The sequence below is a fragment of the Sinohyriopsis cumingii genome, chromosome 6 (genome assembly GCF_028554795.1).
Source record: "Sinohyriopsis cumingii isolate HCF-2022 chromosome 6, ASM2855479v2, whole genome shotgun sequence".
Taxonomy (NCBI): Eukaryota; Metazoa; Mollusca; class Bivalvia; order Unionida; family Unionidae; genus Sinohyriopsis; species Sinohyriopsis cumingii.
In genome coordinates, this window is record NC_142966.1 from 27669795 (window position 1) to 27689920 (window position 20126).

At 42.5% G+C, this 20126-nt stretch overlaps 1 protein-coding gene across 1 annotated transcript in view; it reads left to right on the plus strand.

Moving 5' to 3' along the window:
* Window positions 1–20126, plus strand: part of LOC149796549 (uncharacterized) — a 99148-nt gene that overhangs the window by 40612 nt on the left and 38410 nt on the right. The window contains exons 13-14 of the mRNA XM_089960626.1: window positions 647–787; window positions 1155–1295. Coding sequence (XP_089816752.1) covers window positions 647–787; window positions 1155–1295 — 282 coding nt within the window. The remainder of the gene's footprint in view (window positions 1–646; window positions 788–1154; window positions 1296–20126) is intronic.

Consider the following 20126-nt stretch of genomic DNA (forward strand, 5'->3'; position numbering starts at 1 on the left):
TCATGTATGATGCAATACAGTTTCAGATTGCTTCATTCATTGTTTTGCCTAGAAAGCAAGTACTGTCCAAACCCGGTCATAGATTTATTAATATATCCAGTCAAAGATGTATTTTAGTCATTTCTGGTTTAAATTGAGATCCTTTCCCTTTATAACTCACTTATCCTCCGCCATTCCCAAGTCAAGGGTCGTATATACTGACCCAGTGTCATATCTTTAAAAATAGAACCAATTAAAAATTTCAAGTGTCATTTTTGTGCTCAGTGACCCAGAATTAGTAATGTGCATTTTGTACATTTGTACCAAGGTGTATCTCTTTGTTCAACAATGCCACAGTTCACTTGAAAAATTTGCAATTAACACAAAACATATATTATGCTGCATTGTACTATTGGATGGTTCTCCTTCTACATTTCTATATTAAATAATATTAAATTATATATGATTATATTTCTATATATATATCTACCCCTTTGCATCTGTAAACATTGAATACTTAAGCTCTACCTTTAAGTAATATATGCTAATATGATATCAAATGCAGAAATAATCTACAAATACAATGGAAACATGATCTCAATGAAATGATTATCTATTAAACTTATTCAATGTGCGTTTTTCCCTTTCTTTATATTCATTGTCTTAGAATGCGAAACAGGAACATATGGATATGGATGCATTAATACTTGTGGTAACTGCTTGAACGGCAATGAACTTTGCTCAAAAACAAATGGTACATGCATGGACGGATGTCAAGCTGGATGGCAGAATGAAACATGTACACGAGGTATGCATGATACATAGAAAATATATTTCGGACTTAAATTTGTGTTTTACCGACTACTTGTTTTAGGGGAAATTATGTAGTATGCAATAACGTTTTGCCGATATCTGTCCTGAAGTAGATTTTATCGAGTTTTGTTACTCACATTCAAGTTGTTCACAAGGCAACCTAAAGGTGTGTGGAAGTTTCTGTTAATGCATGAATGGGCTTATTAAAATGAATTATAGAAAATATTTTGAGATTTACTATTGTTAATTTATTTTACTCTGCCAAATGATAAATCTATACCCCTGCTTCATTTTATTGCAATCTGGGAAAGTATAATGAGATTATCATAATCTAAATATTTTATACGGCTGTTTTCTTTCAGAATGTGAAAACGGAAGATACGGACTCCAATGCAATGGAACCTGTGGAATGTGTATCTTTGGTAACAACAGCTGCTCAAAGATAGATGGGAGCTGTATTAGTGGCTGCCAGGATGGATGGAATAGTGACCTGTGCAAACTACGTAAGAGAAATATAACTAACAAAACAAATAGACCTAAAGATTACTTTGGCATGAAAAGTTTACACATTATTAAGCCATGGGATCTTAGTCACGAATGTCACTCTGTTATCTTAAAATTAAAAATGACTAGCAATATCATTATTTATTAAGTACGTAAATATAAGATAATGGATTGAACCTCAAAGGGCTCATTTAAAATTAATCATGATTGACTATAGATAAATTTCTCCTCTTAGATTTTGTTTTTTCCTATGCGCGAGTATCACAGAAACGTATTACATTCCAACAGACACGTTTGTCGTTGTATTCCATTATATGTTATGTTCCATTTGTTTGCTTACGAATGCTCAATATACAATACACCCAATTAAAATTTGATCTTTTAATGCAAGTCTCACAATCTAAACCCAACCATTACCTTGGAATACACTTTAGTAGTGAAAGGGGTGAGATTAGCGTCAATGGGAATTAGCATTAAAAACACCCCCTGGGCGAGATTAGCGTCAATGGAAATTTAACATTAACCACCCTGGGCGAGATTAGCGTCAATGGAAATTTAACATGGGCAAAAAACCCTGGGTAAGATTAGCGTCAATGGAATTTAACATTGGAGAAAGGAAAAAAAGGAAATATTGAGATTAGCGTCAAAGGCATTCGAACAATGGAAAAAAAAAATATCGATTCTAGGGACAAAGGCAATTGAACATGGGGAATAGAGTTTGGGTCTGTCTAGGGACAAGGGGAATTGAACATGGGAATAGAGTTTGGGTTTGTCTAGGGACAAAAGGGAATTGAACATGTTAGAAAAAAAAACTACTTTAGGGACAAGGGGAATTGAACATGGGATTTTTTTTTAAAAAAAAAAAATAAATTATAAAGGGGTAGGCAATTGAAAAGTCATTCTCTTTTCGAGAAATATGGCTGGCCCTGAAAAGGGCCTTTGGTTTCTTCTTCTTCTTCTGCTTCTAATTTCTTCTTTTTCTCCACCAACTTCTTATTTTCTCACCTACACTCTTTTTCTTCTTTTTTTTCTCCTCCTCTTCTTTCTTCTCTTCCTCCTCCTCTTCTTTCTTCCTCTTCTCATTTTCTTCTTCTTTTTCAATTTTTTTCATTCCATTTTCTTATTCTTATCCTTTCCTCTTCATCCTCCTTCTCCTCCTTTATTTCCTTCATCACACCACTTATCATGTCCTTTGCTTTTCTTAAGTTGTTAATCTTCATTTTTACTCTATGCGGACTATAAGAATAGTGGTCTTCATTGAGTCGTACTAGCATTTGTTCTATCATGCCCAAATTGTCAAGGACTTCTTGCAACGTTTGAAATTTATCGAGGTGGTTCGAAGCCATCTTCTCTGTAGAATGGTTTGAACGACTGTGGGTTCTTATACGAAAAGCGTGGACGTGAAGGAAAACATCCCCCTAAAACATAAAATTGATATTACCTAGATCATGACCTAACATCGTGCGGACGTGAAAGAAAACATCCCCTACTTTTCTCATTTCATGTAATATACTATCCACATAAGTGAAGCAACAATAAACTAACCCCAAATCTACTATTTACACACGCAAATCATTAAAACAAACCCAAATCTACTATCCACACAATCGTACGTGAGCTGTTACAAAACCCTAACTATACTCTCCACATACGCTAAGAAACAATAAACAAAATCCATAATCTACTGTCCACACAATCGTACGTGAGCGGTTACAAAACCCAAACTATACTCTTCACATACGCTAAGAAACAATAAAGAAACCCATAATCTACCATTCACACAAACTTACGTGAGTAGTTACAAACACAAACACACAAACACATACACTCGCACTATGAAAAAAGAGTTAGTGTTTATATTCACACTACTCTACCTACACGCACACACACACACACACACACACACACACACACACACACACACACACACATTGGCAAATTGATGGTTATTTCTTTTCTAGAGTATTGGGTAGCCCTGAAAAGGGCTGTTTTTTTTTGGAACTTCATGGACACCTGGTTAATGGTGGCACCTTCCAGGCCTGGCGCCACATACACATCTTGTTCCCCAGTTGCTTTTTACTTTCTTTGGGGGAGCGAGCAGAGGCAGGATATGTGGCTTCAGAATCCCAATTTTCGGTTTCTGGGATTCTGAAATTTCTTCTTCTTTTCTCATTTTCCTCATCCTCTTCTTTGTATCTTCTCTCCTCCTCTTCTTTGTATCTTCTCTCCTCTTCTTTGTATCTTCTTTCCTCCTCTTCTTTATTTCTTCTTTCCTCCTCCTCTCTCATCCTTCCTTCTTCCACAATGGCTTCCGCGGCCAGTTCGTTCAACAGGCGCCTGGCATGTTCCAGATGCACATGAAGTTCCAACAGTTTCGCCAGTCTCGTGTTCATTCTGGTGTTGATCAATCAACAAGGGTAGCTGGACTGCCGAACGAGTTTCAATTTATACTAAAACTGCGGACGTGAAGGAAAACATCCCCCTAAAAAACATAAAATTGATCTTACCTAGATCATGACCAAAAAACAACGCGCGGACCTAAAAGAAACACTCACTCACTTTTTTATACTACCCATTCCTATTCTAAATTTTTTTTTCATTAATCACTCCAATATACTATTCACATACGCAAAGCAATTCAATCAAACCCCCCAAATCTACTCTCCCCACACATCAAACAGCCAAATAAACATGATCTTAATATACTATCCACACCAACGTACGTGAGATGTTACAAACACAAACACACAAACACATACCCTCACACTATAAAAAAGAGTTAGTGTTTATATTCACACTACTCTACCTACACACATTGGCAAATTGATTGTTATTTCTTTTCTAGAGTATTGGGGTAGCCCTGAAAAGGGCTGTTTTTTTTGTTTTTTTTTGTTTGCTATGGCAATCTTTTAGTTTCTAAGAATGCGATGTCCTCTGAGGATAGACTTTCTGGCGATAGGTCTGCTTCTTCGGAAAGAGAAGAAGAACTCTTTGGTGTCGATACGACAATCGACAAAGCCTCTCTCAGGTTCAGGTTCCTGCTGCTGTTGCTGCTGCTGTTGTTGTTGTTGCTGCTGTCTCTGAAGTCTGTACTTCTCTGTCCATTCTTCTTTCTCCCTGTTCACTTCTTCTCTGAAGAGTTCTTCTATCAGGTCTTCAGTGACTTTTAGCATTCTCACATTCTCTATCTCTTCTGGCTTCGGTATCAGACTGTGTCTGACCCTATGCAAATTCACGTAGGCTTCGTTTAGCTTAGCTAGTTTGGAGCACATCTTCGTAGGAGGATGAGTCGACAATGGATGGTTAGACTGGAAACAACCCGGTTCTTAAAGTCAAAGCGCGGACGTGAAGGAAAACATCCCTCCACGGTTTTCGAGCCGCAATGTTCAATGAGTGTCATGAGAGGGATAGTAAGAAGTCAAAGAGCATGAATCAAACATTCTTATAGCCAAACAAATCACAAAGGCATTTTTTTTCAAAACACATAATTTTTTATTCAAAAATCACTTAACACTAACCAACAACTCTAACATTTTTTAACAATAATCCAACAATATAACATCAAACATTTTTTTTCAATTTACACTCTACTTTAAACAGGGTTGGCAAAGTTGTGAATGAAATTGTGATTTCCACTGTTGCAAGTCATTGAGTCATGGATGGACACTACGTTTCCTAGCTTAAGACAACAAAATAAGCATACTAGTAAAAAAATCAACGATTTACTTTCTCATCGTTTCTAGAAAAATCACGATCAAAATAAGTCACTAAATGTTCTTTTGCTGATAATAAGTGATCAATTTCGATCTCGACTTTCTCTTTGAATTTGTCAAAGAGGGTTTTGATGTAATGGATGTCTCGAGTCGTTAATGGAGGACACAAATGTTTACGCAAGTCTTTATACCACCAACGTAAAATGTCTTTTTTAAACAGACTCCAAGCTTCGTCCAGATATTCGTTGAATTTTTCTTCTTGACTGATGTTTTGACATCCATAGCAATCATGCTTCATCCATGTCGTAATTGTGTCTGCCAGGTATGTAGCACAGTAGGAGACCAATTGCTGTTCTTGTTCTGGCCATCTCGACTTGATCACGATGTCCTTTTCGTCTTTGTGTTGGGATTCTCCTTCCACGGTCTCCTCACATTCCATCTTCAAAGCTTCTCCACTAGGTAAAGAGGGATAACAGTCTTCCATGGCTTCTAGTAATCTAGAATGACTTCTCTCAAACTGTTGATTTCTATGGTATTATCGAATTCTGCATACAGGATGACGTTCAACGTTACATCATCATCACCGATTCTGTTTCCGAACTGAATTTCCACACGAATCTGGCCGGATTTTATAGGGTGGAAATGTCCCTCGTCGCTGCCTTGGTCTGGAGTGAAATCAAAAGCCCACAAAGCATAGCCTCCGTCATAATCGTCGTACGTAATGCCGTGACTGGTGTTGGTTCCTAACTGTCCCGTGGCTTCGTACAAGGACAAGTACGATCTCAAGTAATTCTTCTTCTCAAAGTCAGGTTCGAAAGGTCGGGTACACAAGGTCTTGCCATCGCGACTGACTTCAATCTTGGACACGTTGAAGTGATGAAAGTTGAAAGGATTTTTAGTGATAGCTCCGTTGAAGGCTTCATTCGAGACCATACCAAGGATCAAACGTTTGGGTAGCTGTCCTTGGAAGAGATGATCTTCGATCATGGATCGCTGTCCCCTAGGAATGGTGAAAGTTTTCACTTCTACGCGTCGGATCGGATACTTGGCGGTCGTTCTGCTCAACGTCTGACTGATGTCGTTACCTACTTTAGGTAACACTTCCACACGACGTACGTAGAGTCTGGCTTCTTGGATTTTGGTTTTGTACTCGCCAGCATCAGCCAATAAATGGAAAGCGGTACTGCTCCGATTCAGTCTCAGGCGGACATCCACCCCGTTCAGCAAATATTTTTCTTGCAACCACATGTCCAAATGCAAACGATCCATCAGTTCTAAACTTTGGTTGGGTCCTATGATTCTCTTTCTTCGTTCAACAAATCCCTCATTTTTGGTTGTTTTTGATTTGGGGTCAGCTTCAAGACCTGATTTATCAAATTCGCCCGCGTCGTCAGGTTCCCATAGCACACAGGCATTGAGATGAGTGTTCTTGGCGTCTATTCCGTACGTCAAGAGATTTTCCAGGTAGGCACGGTAAGGGTAAGTATCCATGCTGCTGCTGACCAGTTTGTTGTTCAAGTACAAGTCCACTGAGCTGAACAAGGAATGCATGAAATTGTTGACGGGAGCTACTGGCTCAGTGTCTATAGCATTTCCATCCTTATCTAGAACTCTGACTTTCAGGTACAAGTAACTGCTATTTAGATCGATGTAATCTTCGGGCTGTCCCTTGATTTCAAACTCGATGGGAGCGGAATCGGTCAATGAAGAGACGGGATGAAATTCCACCCATTGGGATTCTTGCATGGTCATCATGGTGGGGGGCATGGCAAACAGATCCAGTTCCGTCTTGGAACAGGCGCAAGACTCTCGGTGCATCATGTTTTTGTTGCAGTGTCTCAATAATCGAAAACGTCTAAGTCTCGAACGGTTCTTCTTTTCTTGGCCTTTCTAGCTTGAAGTCTGGTGAAAGGGTGTTTTCTTCGTCGTCTCTTTCTGCCTTATCCTTGCTGAATGCTTGACTCGGTAGCGTGCAGGGCATTTATAGGTGTGTCTTGTCGGCCCAAAAGGTCTTTACCCGTTTGCAGCAAGACATTTTTGCCTGCCCTCATGAAGGCTTCTTTAGGGTTTTGTTTGTCGATGATGACATTTTGGAGAAATTCTTTGCCTTGTGTCAGTGCCGCATCTTTCAAGGCGTGCAATCCGCGTGTCACCATCGGTTTCAACACCGGGGCCACCGAACGAAAGGCCGATTCTAACATATCTCCTAAACCGTGTCCTCGCTGTCGTGCAACCCCTCGATACACTGGATACATGACTTACGAGTCGTGAGAGAACCGTTTTCGAAAATGGAGTTTCACCGTGACTTTTCCTTTGGTGAATGGAATATTTTGTCCCAAATCTCCTTTTATAGCAATGTTGACCGTGTCCAAATACGACTTGCTGACAGGCAAATAATGAGGATGCACAAATTCCCGGTGGACGTGATAGGTGTTTCCACCTTCCTGGTCACTGGTCGTGGTACTATCCACTTTGAAAGGAATGACACGCAGTAACGGTACAGAGGTGTGTCCCACCACGTTATACTCCACCACATCGGAGTACACGAACATCAAATTCAGTCCTTGGTTCAGTTCTACAGGGAATCGAAAAAACTTGTAAAATTCCGTATTGCTGTTGATCTTCGGTTTAAAATTTGGAGCCATTTTTGTGTCTCCACCTAAAATATCAAACAAGTCACGATTAAAACTGATGGACATCGTTTGGGTATCCTGAAATTTCATCAGTAAGCGACGAGCCACTTTATGGTACTCCAGGGTGACACTTTTTTTGACTCTGTTCAGGGCTTTACCAAAGGCTAACTCGAACCTGGAAGTAATGGTGTCCACCAAATGTTGGCCACTAAAATAAAACCCTGCCGGAATTTTCAAGGTGTAGATATTGAAGGGTGAATTGTTGGATGGTCTTGTGTCCCCTGAAAACCCGATGTCATTCGTGGCTTCTTGTAATTGTTGGTTCAGGATTTCGACCTCAAAAGTGTTTTGCTTTTCGGTGATGTTTTGGATTTGTGTAGGGTGAATCATTTCTACTAAAGCCACTTCCCAATGGGCTTCGTGATCTAACTGGATGGCTTGAGGTAATTTAGCCGTGTAACAGCACAACGTGTTGTGGGGAAACACCTCCATGGAACTGTCACTGGGTAAGGTTAAGTAAAATTGGTTTTCGTGACTCATAATTCCAGAGTTCTGTGGCTGTCCGAGGGGTTCGTGGATGTCAGAGGCGTGTCTCCGCCCAAAATGGGGTTCTGGTTGTGGTTGTTGTTGGAGTGGTGACTGGCACTGGCACTGGACACAAGGTTTCCGTGGTTCCCGTTCGAGGAGAATTTCAGGGAGGGATTGGGAAGAAGGTAACCGATGCAACTGCTCAATAAAATGGTCCACAATTGTTTGTCTCCTTGTTGCAAACTCAAATTGGCAATGGCTGCCCCGATGACACAATACACCACGAAGATTTGGCAGAAAAAGACGATTTGCGTTTTAGGCACACGTTCTCCACACCACACCCACAAGGGTTGTTTTTGTAAATCTTGCACAGAAGAACTAGGTGAAGGAGGAGTGGTTGACGTAGCTGCGTCTGTGTGAAAGGGCATGATGGTCACTTCTTTTTATAGTCGATGACTTGCGAAGCGTCGATCCAAGAATCAAAACTGGGTGGATATCCTTTCCAACGTACTTTGACTTCTTTGACACGTCGTTTGCCCACTTTACGGGTTCTGCGTTCGAGAATGCTTTCGATGTCGTACACGTCGTCTTCTTTTTTGGTGACACGTTGTAACTCGGGCAAATAAAACGTTCCTTTGAGCACTTCTCCGTTCATGTCTTCCAATTTATAGACGGTAGGATGACGGCCATGCACTCGTCCAGTGACGCGAAACAATTCGGTCGTCCAGTTAGGTAAGTAACCTTTGTCGAAAGTGCGTTTGGTTTTGCCAATGCGCACCCAATCTCCTACGGCCAACTCTCCACTTTTCTTGGGGACAGCCCTCGTCGGGGACGTACCGAACAGATGCTCAAACACCAACACTTCGTTGTCGGGAGTCACGTCTTGCGGGGCACGTCCGATGCTTCGATGGTAAGATTGGTTGTACGCTTGCACCAGGTGCGGTAAGATGTCGATGTACTTCAGAGTGTGGTGATGCGTAAAATATTTCCTCATGCGTTCTTTCAAAGTGCGTTGAAAACGTTCCACGATGCTGGCTTTGGTTTCGGGATTCTCGGTGGTAAAAAAATGAATGTCACGTTTCTTTAATTCTTTTTGGAAAGCTTGGTTCAGAAATTCGGTGCCTTTGTCCGTTTGCCATCGAAGAGGGTGACGACCGCTTTGTTTCAACACCCGTTGCAGGGCTCGCACTAACTCGCTGCTCGATTTGGAAGTCAAGGGCACGACCCAGGCAAATTTGGAAAAGACGTCGATGACACAAAACAAATATTTGTAGCCACGATTGTAGCTGGCCAAATGAGAGACATCAGCTAAATCGGCTTGCCATTGATGATCGATGCCTTCCACTCGGGTGCGACTTCTGGCAAACTTGCGTCGAATGGGTTTGTGTAAAGTGTAGGTAGCTTGTTCTTGTAACCATCGTTGCACTTGAGGTAAACGGAGACTTTTCAGTCGCGTTTTGGCAGCACGATACAATTTTTGAACTCCTGTGTAACCTGCAGGATGGGAGGGATCGTAGTAAATGCTGGCTAAGACTTTTTCCATTTTTTTGTGTTGGTTGGTGTGGTAATAAGGCACCCACTCTTGGAGGATGCTACTCTTTTTCTCTTGGGGTATTTTCTTGGATTGCAATGCTTTGCGTGTACGACCGGCAATTGGTGTTGAAGAGGAGGAGGATGTCTGAGCGGGGGATATCGGTTCTTGTTTCACTTCTGTCTTCACTTCTGTCTTCACTTTCTTTTTCTCTTGTGATGAAGAAGGGGTGGGCATCATCTTTTTAATCCATCTGGAGGTAGGTGGTGTTGTTAACTTGCGTACTTTTTCTGGTGGAGTTTGAAACCCTTCTTCTTCTTCTTCTCCTTTTTCTGTCTTGGTCACTGGTAGTGGTGGGACTGGTACTGGTACTGGTGATGGTGCTGGACTTTTCATCAAGGTCTTAAAATCTTTCAGAGTGGGTAGAGCTGTTTCGTCTAAAGCCTTCTGGTGAAAGAGTTGCAGTCGTTGCAAGAGTTGACCGTACTTTTGCGATTTTTCTGTTTCGGACAAATCTTGGCGATCCATTAATGACTGCAATTCGTGTTGTAACTGGGACATCTCGCTCAAATTGGGATTGGGAGGTAAATGCGGGGTGCGTTGTTCTTGCCACCGATGGTATTCCATCCATCGTTTGTAAGGCACTAAAGCTAGTTTTCGTCCTTCCATAGGGTTGTCAGGGGTCGATTCTGAGATCTTGGGACTTCCGAGGGCCTTTTTATCTTGCTCCCACCAGTCCTCCCAACATGGTTCCCAAGACTCCTTTCAGTATGGGGCCTAAGAAGAGAGGCAAAATGCCTCCACGTTGGACTAACATCTTCTTCTTTTGACGAATGGGAATTTTCTTTTGAACCATTTGGCGAAGAACGTGACGATGTTTGCTTAAGCATTGTTTCTGGTGTTTGGACAAAGGGATCGTGCCTTTCAAAACGTTCAAACAACATTCGCACACGGTATCGATGACCTCTTTGGAGGCCGATTGAATGAGTTTTTTTCGTAGAGGTGGAGAAACTTTGGACAGGACAGATAACATGTCCCCATGTTTGACTAAACGTGGTGGTAGTCCTTTTCTTTTCTTTCCTTGGGGTTTTCTGGAGGGTGACATCTTTGAGTCTTCAGGAGCACCAAAAAAACACTGATACCCCCGACTTGGTCACAGGTCTTTTTTATACTGGAACGCGTCCCCACTGATTGTCTTTACGGCGTATCAGTTTGAGGACAGGCATGACACGTCGTGGAGGGGTACGCAACGGACTAAATCGAGCCAGTTCTTGCTTGGACAAATCCAGTAAACTTTGTAACATACCCGATCTTTCATTGACTTTGATTTTGGGAGAAGGTACTTTGTGAGCAGCAACCACTGCCACTAAATTGGAGGGTCCTGCCACTGGGGAAGTTCTTTTTGGGGTCATCAACGGAGAAGTTCTTGGTGTGATCAACGTCTCCAAGTACTCTTCAGTTCTTGGTGTCATCAACGGAGAAGTGGATGAACGTGAGGCTGCCGGAGATGCGGTCACCGCCGTGGCAGGTCGTGGTTTGCGAGTGTAAAGTTGCCTCCTGGCCGAAGTGCCTCTCTTGCGACTAGTTTTCTTCTGTGGACTTTTCTTTTTTTGGGGGCTTCTTTTCTTTTCCCGGGGTGGTGTCTGGTAAGAGGAGGGTCCCGCCACTGGAGAAGTTCTTCTTGGGGACCTGGTCTTTTTCTTTTTCTTCTTGGGGCTTCGTTGGACTTTTTTCTTGGGGATAACTTTGGGGGCATTAGGATCCCATCTTAAGAGTGAGCGAATGATGACCCCTCCTAGAGTACCACTCCCTCCAGGTTTCAAAATGATTTGTTTTTTGGTTTGAGTGTCGATACGGGGATCGGCCAGTTGGACCAAAGCGACTTTGTTTCGATCGAAAAAGCGTTTGGTTTGATGAGGAATCTGAATGATTCCTTGGAGTATTTGACGTGCCGTCACCGTGAACCATCGTAAGACTTCTTTGAGACTAGCTTCTAAGACACGAGCTCGTATTTGTGGATTTTTTTCTCGACTGATGCCGTACAAGGCACGAATCAATTTGACGGGAAGATGCGACTGAAGGGACGTCATGTTCACACTGTGAGTGAGACAGACGAAAAAGGGTCTGAGGTTCTTATAGATTTTTTTATGTGGAGTGAATTGAAGTCGAGGACGGAGACGTGTACAGGACAGGCCCTCCGTCTTGGCACCAGTGGTGAAACAAGTGGGTACGAAATCGCAAATCCTCGGGGGTCGTAGATTTCAAATCGACGAGTAAATAGGCGTGTGGAGTTTGAGTGGCATCGTCGTACGCCTGAGTCAGCCAAGGCGTTCCTAACTGTTTGGCTAAGACTTGCACTTGCGATTTATCTCGAGGGCTTTTAAACAAGATCACGTAATGCGCATTGAGACTGATGGTGCGATGGGCTTTACTTTGTTGAAACAAATTTTGGGTGATGTAAACGACACTGGCATTACGGTGATGCCCTTTGCGCGTGAACCACAGTTTAATTTCTTCTTCGTCTTCTCCTAACATGTCGTCAAAAATGACCAAATGGGTTTGACGGGAGTCAGAGACGATGCCGTCGTCTTCTTTAGGAATGCCTTCCACAAACACGATGGAATCGCCTTGACTTTCTCGCAAGAGGCTGTACGCCGATTGCCACTCTTTGTAACACCACACGATCCGCTGAGGTGGCCGATCGATCAAATGATGTTTATGTTCGATCAAACGTTTGACGAATTCGGTTTTGCCTGAACCGCTAGGTCCAGCAATGAACATGTTAAAGGGATGGCGAAGATACAAAGCCTCCCAACTGGCACGATCTAAGTGTTCGTCTATGACTTTGACAGTGGAGGAAGAGGGAGCAGAGACAGCAGAGGTAGCCATAGTGTGAGAAATGTCACTTGTGACACGAAAACAAACAAGACAAGAGTTTATATACTTTTTTTCAGAACACGTTTATTGAATGTTTCAAACATGAATACGAAAGACAAAAATACATAAAAGCCAAAGGCTTAAGTATAAGGATAAAAGGCACATGATAACCATTAACGTGGAATAAACACAAGTGTCTGTACAACATGTTTTGGGTAATGTTCTAACCAGTTCTATAGTAGGGGGTAAGGTCACACAAGTGTCCTCCTGAAAGGGTCTTTCAGGCCTGTCCACGACAGTCCCGTCCTGGGTGACGGGTTCTTCTGGCACCGTCATTAACACAGGTTGAAAAGTCGCAAGGCTCACAATCGCATTCCACTTCAGAAGCCCCACACTTGAATTGTGCCTGTCTAAACTTGTTTTGTGTCTCTCTGAAAGTATTCATCTTGTTCGCTCGGTCTTGGTAGTCACAATGAACTATCGATCTTGCCTAGGGTTCCTTTTTATATACAGACCAATACCGACGTGTCCATACGGTAAGGTGAAATGATTGGGAATTCGCACTCGCTTCTGGTACACGATTTGATAGACTTTTTCCAAGGGTCGACTGACGATGTGGTGAGTGGGTAAACGTACAATTTTGTTCGGTTGATAGGTGGTCACTTTAAAGTTTGCATCCTCTCCCGATTGCAAGGTTTCTTTCAATACCCGAAAGTTCACCACACGACTGGTACGATAATTCAGAGTCAATCCTTTCACTTTACACGTCGTGTGCAATTCTCCTTGTGGGTCCCGGTATTCGTAGCCGTAATTTTTGGGACCACCACTGACGAAACTTAGAATCTTGTCGTCGGGATGTTCGTCTGTCCAGGCTCCTAAACGGTCTCCTTCGATGTCAGGGTGCTGTTGACTCGGGTGATGGATGTAAATGCAACTGTCCGTGTCAAAGTACATTACACGTTCCCCTAACAGTTCTAATGCTTCGTACATTTTTAAGCGAGCATGAGCTGTCACGTAAGCCGCAATGATGACATTTCCAAAGGGGTCGTCTTGTACAAAGTCCAGATCTTCTTCGTAATTGACCAAAATCAAATCCTCGCGAACGACGTCCACGTGTTTCATGTATTTGGTTTTGTCATGAATCATCTGAAAGTAGCGGGAAGGTTCTGTCAAATATTCCGTCTTGGGTAAACACGGTCGTTGTGCCATTTTACCCCACAAGCAATTTAACATCACTTTGGCAAACGACCGCCTGCCTTCGTTTTTCTCGATGTGGTCTAAAGAGATGCCTTCTTGTTCATAGTATTTCTCTTTGAATGTCTTTTCGTCTTCGGAAGTGTGACACCAGGAAGGATAGCCGCTGGCTTCTTGCTTCAGTTTCAAAAAGGCATCCACATAGTCGGCGAAAATGCCTTTCTGACTGGGGTCACCCTTGTGGTATTGTTGTGTCTTGGGAAAGTGGCACATTTTGTACACTTCTAACAGTTGGTATCCGATGTCCAGAGCTTTGAACAATTCTACGCTGACCCAGGTTCCCGTCAAGGCCCGTTCTTCCTGGGTGTGCTGACAAGGTTGGTCTTGGTTGCACGTTTCGGCACAAGTACGGCACAATGGAAACATCAGTTTGCCTTGACAATGGTGAGGTAAGACGGGATAGTATAGGTTCGTGGGAGGCAAAACTTTACACTTGATCAAGCCTTTGTATTGTCGAATGTTTTTCAGGTCGATGTGTTCCGTGAACAATTGTGGGTGCCCTGCAGGAAAGGGACAATATTTGCACACGTAAGGATACAACGAACACACGTCCAAGTATTTGATTTCTTCTCCTTTCTCTTCGTCGGCTTGGTACAGCAAACAGGTGGCATTGTTCCTTCCTCCGTACAAACTATCCCTCGGGTTTAGGGGGTCCATCAGCTTGTAACTTTCCACGGCACGTTTAAACTCGGGATCGGTTTTCATACGGTGATCGTACTCGTGTTCCCACATTTCCACCACTTGGTATCCTTGCTGTTCTAACCTTAGGCGTCGCTGACAAGTGTCCTGGTACAAGTCTTCCATGGTTCGTTGTAAAAACTGATTTTTAGTGCTACGATCAGGGTAACAGACGGGACATCCGTGAAATAAGCAACCGTTAAACTCGTACACGATCTTAGGGTTTTCTAAGTCCCAGCCATCGACCGAATACATTCCGATGGTCTTTTCGCCTCCTCCGTTGCGGGCATGCTGAATCCATTTGTCTTCCTTGTCGCACAAGTAATGTAACCAACGTAGGGCTTTGACCGAGTATTGACGTTTGACATAGTGGGTCGTTTGAGGACTGATGACAGCCACGGTGTTTTCAGGCATGAATCGTTGTCGATACACTAAGGAACACGCTTTGGCAATGGTGCAAGCTTCTTTCAAAGGATCGACCCCTCCGTGTTCCATGAACAGTTCTCGATATTTTCCACAGCAACGCCGTAAAATGTCCACGTCAGAACGACAATACTTTAGCATTTCTTCCTGAAAGTCGAAAGGGTCGGAGGCGTGAGTCTGGTACCAAGCGTAGAAAGCTTCTCGTTGTTCGGTACGCATGTTGTCGGGGTCGTAATAGTGAGCCTCAGGTAAATGGGGTAGAACGGCGTGTTGATTGGCTTCCGTATTGAAAAAGTGTGGAAAGTACCCTTTAGCCATTTCTGTCATTCCAAACCTTTTAGGCATTCGACTCAAAGGCATGGCCAAATAGCTCATCGAATCTTTAAATTGCACTTGTCCCACTTGCATGAAAATGATTTTGGCTAGGTTCAAAGTCACTTTAGGACGTTCGGTGCCTTGTTCCGTATAGTATCTGAGAAGAAACTGTCCATCGTATCCGGAGAAATTGTGAGCCATCACTGTGGCATGACGATGACAATCTCTGTAACGTTCGATGTCCTCTTGGCTCCACGTCTTGTCGATGGGATCTAAGACCCATTGGGCAAAATCGGCTAACGTGTTCGGTCCTCGAAAGATTTTTTCACGCCCTCCGGGAATCTTGCTGCAGTGAGGGCAATGACTGAAGATAGGTTCTTGAATGCACTTCTCGCACGCTCGATGAGCCACGCAGAAATTAGGAATGTGAATGCCAGTCTCTTGCATGCATTCGAAATCGAAAAAGATGAAATTGCCTTTCTTCTTGTGACCGTCCTCTTTCTCTGGTGGGGGTTGGTATTTTTGCACGTAGCATTGGTGTTCCAAGTCCACGATGTGGTGACAAATGTGACATTTTTTCTTTCCTGAACATACGTGTGCCTTGGCATTATTGGTACGTAGGCCTTGTTGACACGTAGGGCACCGTCTCAGCAGTTGACAAGCACATTTCTGCTGTGAACCTTGCGTCTTCAGATGTTGTTGGTAACAGGCAGGGCTGACAAACGTGCGCAGACAAGCAGCACAATGTACTCTTTCTTGTCCTTCGCTCAGACAGGGTGGAGAGGCCAAACATCCTGGGCATTTCCATCCGCAATGTTTGTGTTGCTCTCGATTGTTATAGCCATAGTCACATTTCTCACAGTAAAAACTGTATCCCAGGAATCCAGTGATAGTGGTAATGGTATCGAAATGGTCATCGTGATAATAGACATGAATGTATTTTCCGTCCTTAAAGTCTTTCCCTCGAAACAACAGAGGCTCACGCACTTCTTGAGGGTGCGCTTTCAAGTTGTAGCGTGGAGCTAGGACATCTTGCAATTTTTGCATTTCAGGAATGCCACAGGGTGTGTCTTTGGACAGGCCAGCTTGTTTCAACAGGAGTTCTGCTTCGTTTCTTTGTTTGGCTCGGTCCGATTGTTGAATAGTTTTCCAGGTTCTTTTCCATTCTGCCGTGTCGTTCTTGTTGGCATAGGTTCGTCCAACCACGATGGCTCGGGCTAAGCGCATCTGGTCTTGAGGGTTGTTAATTTGGACGAGACTCTTTTTGGTGCTGCGAAGGTCGTTCACCAATAACACCTTATTGCGTTGTCCGGTCCCTTGACGAGGAGAAACGTGGGCCATTTTCAGTGTGGCTTTACCATCGGTGATGTCAAACTGGTCATTAGATTGTTGTACGTGTTGAATCTTGTCCATGACTTTGGAAGGGGTTAGTTCTGCTGGTCTGCTAAACTCGATCCAAACAGGGGATTTCAAGCTGTCGTGATCTATGGATAGTGTCAAGCGATCGTCTTCTTTGGGTTGACATTGTCGCTTGAGTGCGGTGAGCAAAGAATCCCACATCTCGGTGATAAACCCTTCTGCTTTCTCCAATGGTACGTCAGCCTTGAAATCTTTAAACTTCACTGTGTAGGTGTAAGCCGTGGTTCTAAATTTTCTAGAGGAGCGCTTTTCCGTCTCTCGAATGGAATAGTATTTTTCAGGGTTGACTAAGGGTGGTGAACTTGGTTTAGAGGGTTCGGATTCTGGTTCACTCATGTCCTCTTCAAAATCACTGGCATGAATTTGTGCCAAGACTTCAGCTCTGGTACGAGGCGATAGATCACGTTTCTGCCTCTTACTTTCTTCTTCTTCTTTCTTCTCGAATGAATAGGATCGTTTCATCTTGAGTGCAAAACGTCAAATGACTCAAGTTTAAACACCATAGACTAATTTATAGTCATGACAAACCAGCGTATATAAAAAGGGTGTGTGTCTTGTCCTTTCACTATTCATTTCACTCTCAAACCGAGCACAACGATGGAAGAGACTACCCAGATGGAACGTTTCATCAGAGCTTTGCGAGGGGTCATTAGAAAATTCTCTTCAGACCAGCCGACGGACTACTCTCCTTCCTTTCGAGATAAAAGTCAAGATACTTGCTATATATGTCAGAAGAAAGGGCATTGGTCTTCAGAGTGTCCAGACAGTCAAAAAAGAAAAAAAGGGGCTAGAAAAGACAAAAGGCAAGATACCTGTTATTATTGTCAAGAAAAAGGACATTGGTCTCCAGGTTGCCCAAAAAAGAAACAAGAGGAGTCGGAAGAAAAGAGGGATTCTTCAGAAGAAGAGAGAGATTCTTCAGAGGAAGAAAGCAGTCAGGTGAAGAAAAAGAAACAGGAGAAGAAAAGAAGAAGGGAAGAAAGTGAGGAGGAAGAGGAGGAAAAGACTGTGACGGTGAAGAAATTGAAAAAAAAGAGAGAGTAAAAAAAAAGAAACAGAAGAAGTGAATGTAATTTATAAAGTGTTCTGTTGTGAATTGTGAATTAGATTGTAACTATGGATAAAAAGAATACATTAATTATATAAGGTAAGTGTCTTTGAGTTTTGATTTTAAAATAAGAAGCTACACTCACGCACTCATACACAGACATGTACTATAAGGGTAAAATGTTTTTTTTTGTTGTTGTTGATTTTTGAGTTATTGGCAAATTGAAAGGCTATCTCTTTTCGAGAGAAGTGGGTGGCCCTGAAAAGGACCTTTTTTGGTGTAGGGGTGAGTTTAAGCAATCAACTTTAACTGCCTTAAGCCTTTGCCACGGCCGAGGCCTAATTCTGATGATTGGGTTGAAATCACTGAGGGTGGTACGATAGGCTTAGTCACAGGGTTGGCGTGTTTAGCTCGGGAAGGTCGTATTCTCTTTGGTCGTGATAAAGAAGTCTGATACATTTGTTTCAGACTTCTTAACTCCGCTAAAATGTCCAACAGTACCGTAGCCGTTTGATTTTCACCCTCTTGTTTCTTTGCTGCTACTTCTTCTTGTTGTTGCTTTTTTCTTACCTCTTCTTGTTGCTGTTGCTGTTGCTGTAGGAGAAAAGCTTGTTCCGCTTCCTTTTGTCGTTGCATAAATTTCTCCAATTCTTCTTTCTGTCTCTGTCTAAAATTCTCCACTTGCGGTAATGAAGAATGAGACGAAGGTTCCGGAACAAATTCTTGCGAGGTAAGAAAATCCACAAAATCCCAATGTACCTCTTCTGAAAGTAAGTCCGGGTTCCCTTGGGCGGTCTCCACTGCTGGTGCACCCCAATGGATCGTTTTCTGACTTTCCGTCATGTTGAATCACTGTCGCATAGATTGACAGCACACAGGCGCTAGCGAGTCTATATAGACCACATGACGTCACAGACTGCTCTCTTCGTATTGGATGCGGACTGACTGAATTTTGTAACGCGTGTTCGGATTGGTGAATGGACTCAATCCGTTTCAATCCTTCCTCTACCTATAAATAAGCGCAGTTCACTGCATTGATTCACCTGTTCTCGTCGCCTCACGATGTAGACCACAGTTGAATCATCCACCCTTGTGTCTTCCATGATGTTTAGGATGGACATGCTCATGTATGTCCGGTCCAAGTGGACTGTTGTTGATAGGACAGATACTAGTCTATGGATGAGAAGAGTTTACATAGAAAGACAAGGATGCCTCAAGAGGGTACTTGTGTATGGACCTGCAGTTAGAAGGAGTTTAAGAAGAAGAAGATGTGACAGATGCCGTCTATGTTAATATTAATATTAACATAAACCCAAAGGCCCTTTTCAGGGCCACCCACATTTCTCGAAAAGAGATAGCCTTTCGATTGCCTACCCCTTTATAAAAATATTTAAAAAAAAAATCCCATGTTCAATTCCCCTTGTCCCTAAAGTAGTTTTTTTTTTCTAACATGTTCAATTCCCCTTTGTCCCTAGACAAACCCAAACTCTATTCCCATGTTCAATTCCCTTTGTCCCTAGACAGACCCAAACTCTATTCCCCATGTTCAATTGCCTTTGTCCCTAGAATCGATATTTTTTTTTCCATTGTTCGAATGCCTTTGACGCTAATCTCAATATTTCCTTTTTTTTCCTTTCTCCAATGTTAAATTCCATTGACGCTAATCTTACCCAGGGTTTTTTGCCCGTGTGAAATTTACATTGACGCTAATCTCGCCCAGGGTGGTTAATGTTAAATTTCCATTGACGCTAATCTCGCCCAGGGGGTGTTTTTAATGCTAATTCCCATTGACGCTAATCTCACCCCTTTCACTACTCACTTTTGCTTGCACTACTGTTATCTGTGTTTGTCAAAATGCTTTCTTTAACAACTACTGGAAAGACTAAGATGGCTATTGACTTCAACAGCTATCTGAGTGATTTGTTTTTCTTATTGGACACACAGTTAAAAACAGCTGCATATGAGATGGGGAATGAAACTTTCAAACTGAGATTCCTTAGTGATTTGCTTTCTGCCTAACGTGTTGTTTAAATAGATAATTCCTGAACTAATTCCTGAATTATGCCGTGTGAGCTAATACTGGTATTCTGATCAAATACGAATAGAGCGCATTTGTTTAAAAAAAATGTTTCTCTCGCATATATGTTTACCCATTCATGCTTTTTATTGAAAGAAAAACATGGCCAGGAATAGATTTGTAAAATCATCATAAAAAAAGACATGAACAAAAAATCAAACATGAAAGTTGAAACGGATATTTACTCAAGCTAAATGGTACGGTCGTATGATAGTCTGTCGAAAATGTACTATCATGCTTTTACACTTTATCCCTGGAAGTACCAGATAGGATATTTTGAAGATAGTATAAAAGAGATTGTTAAATTGTTAATTGCGGAACTATGTCATTAGCA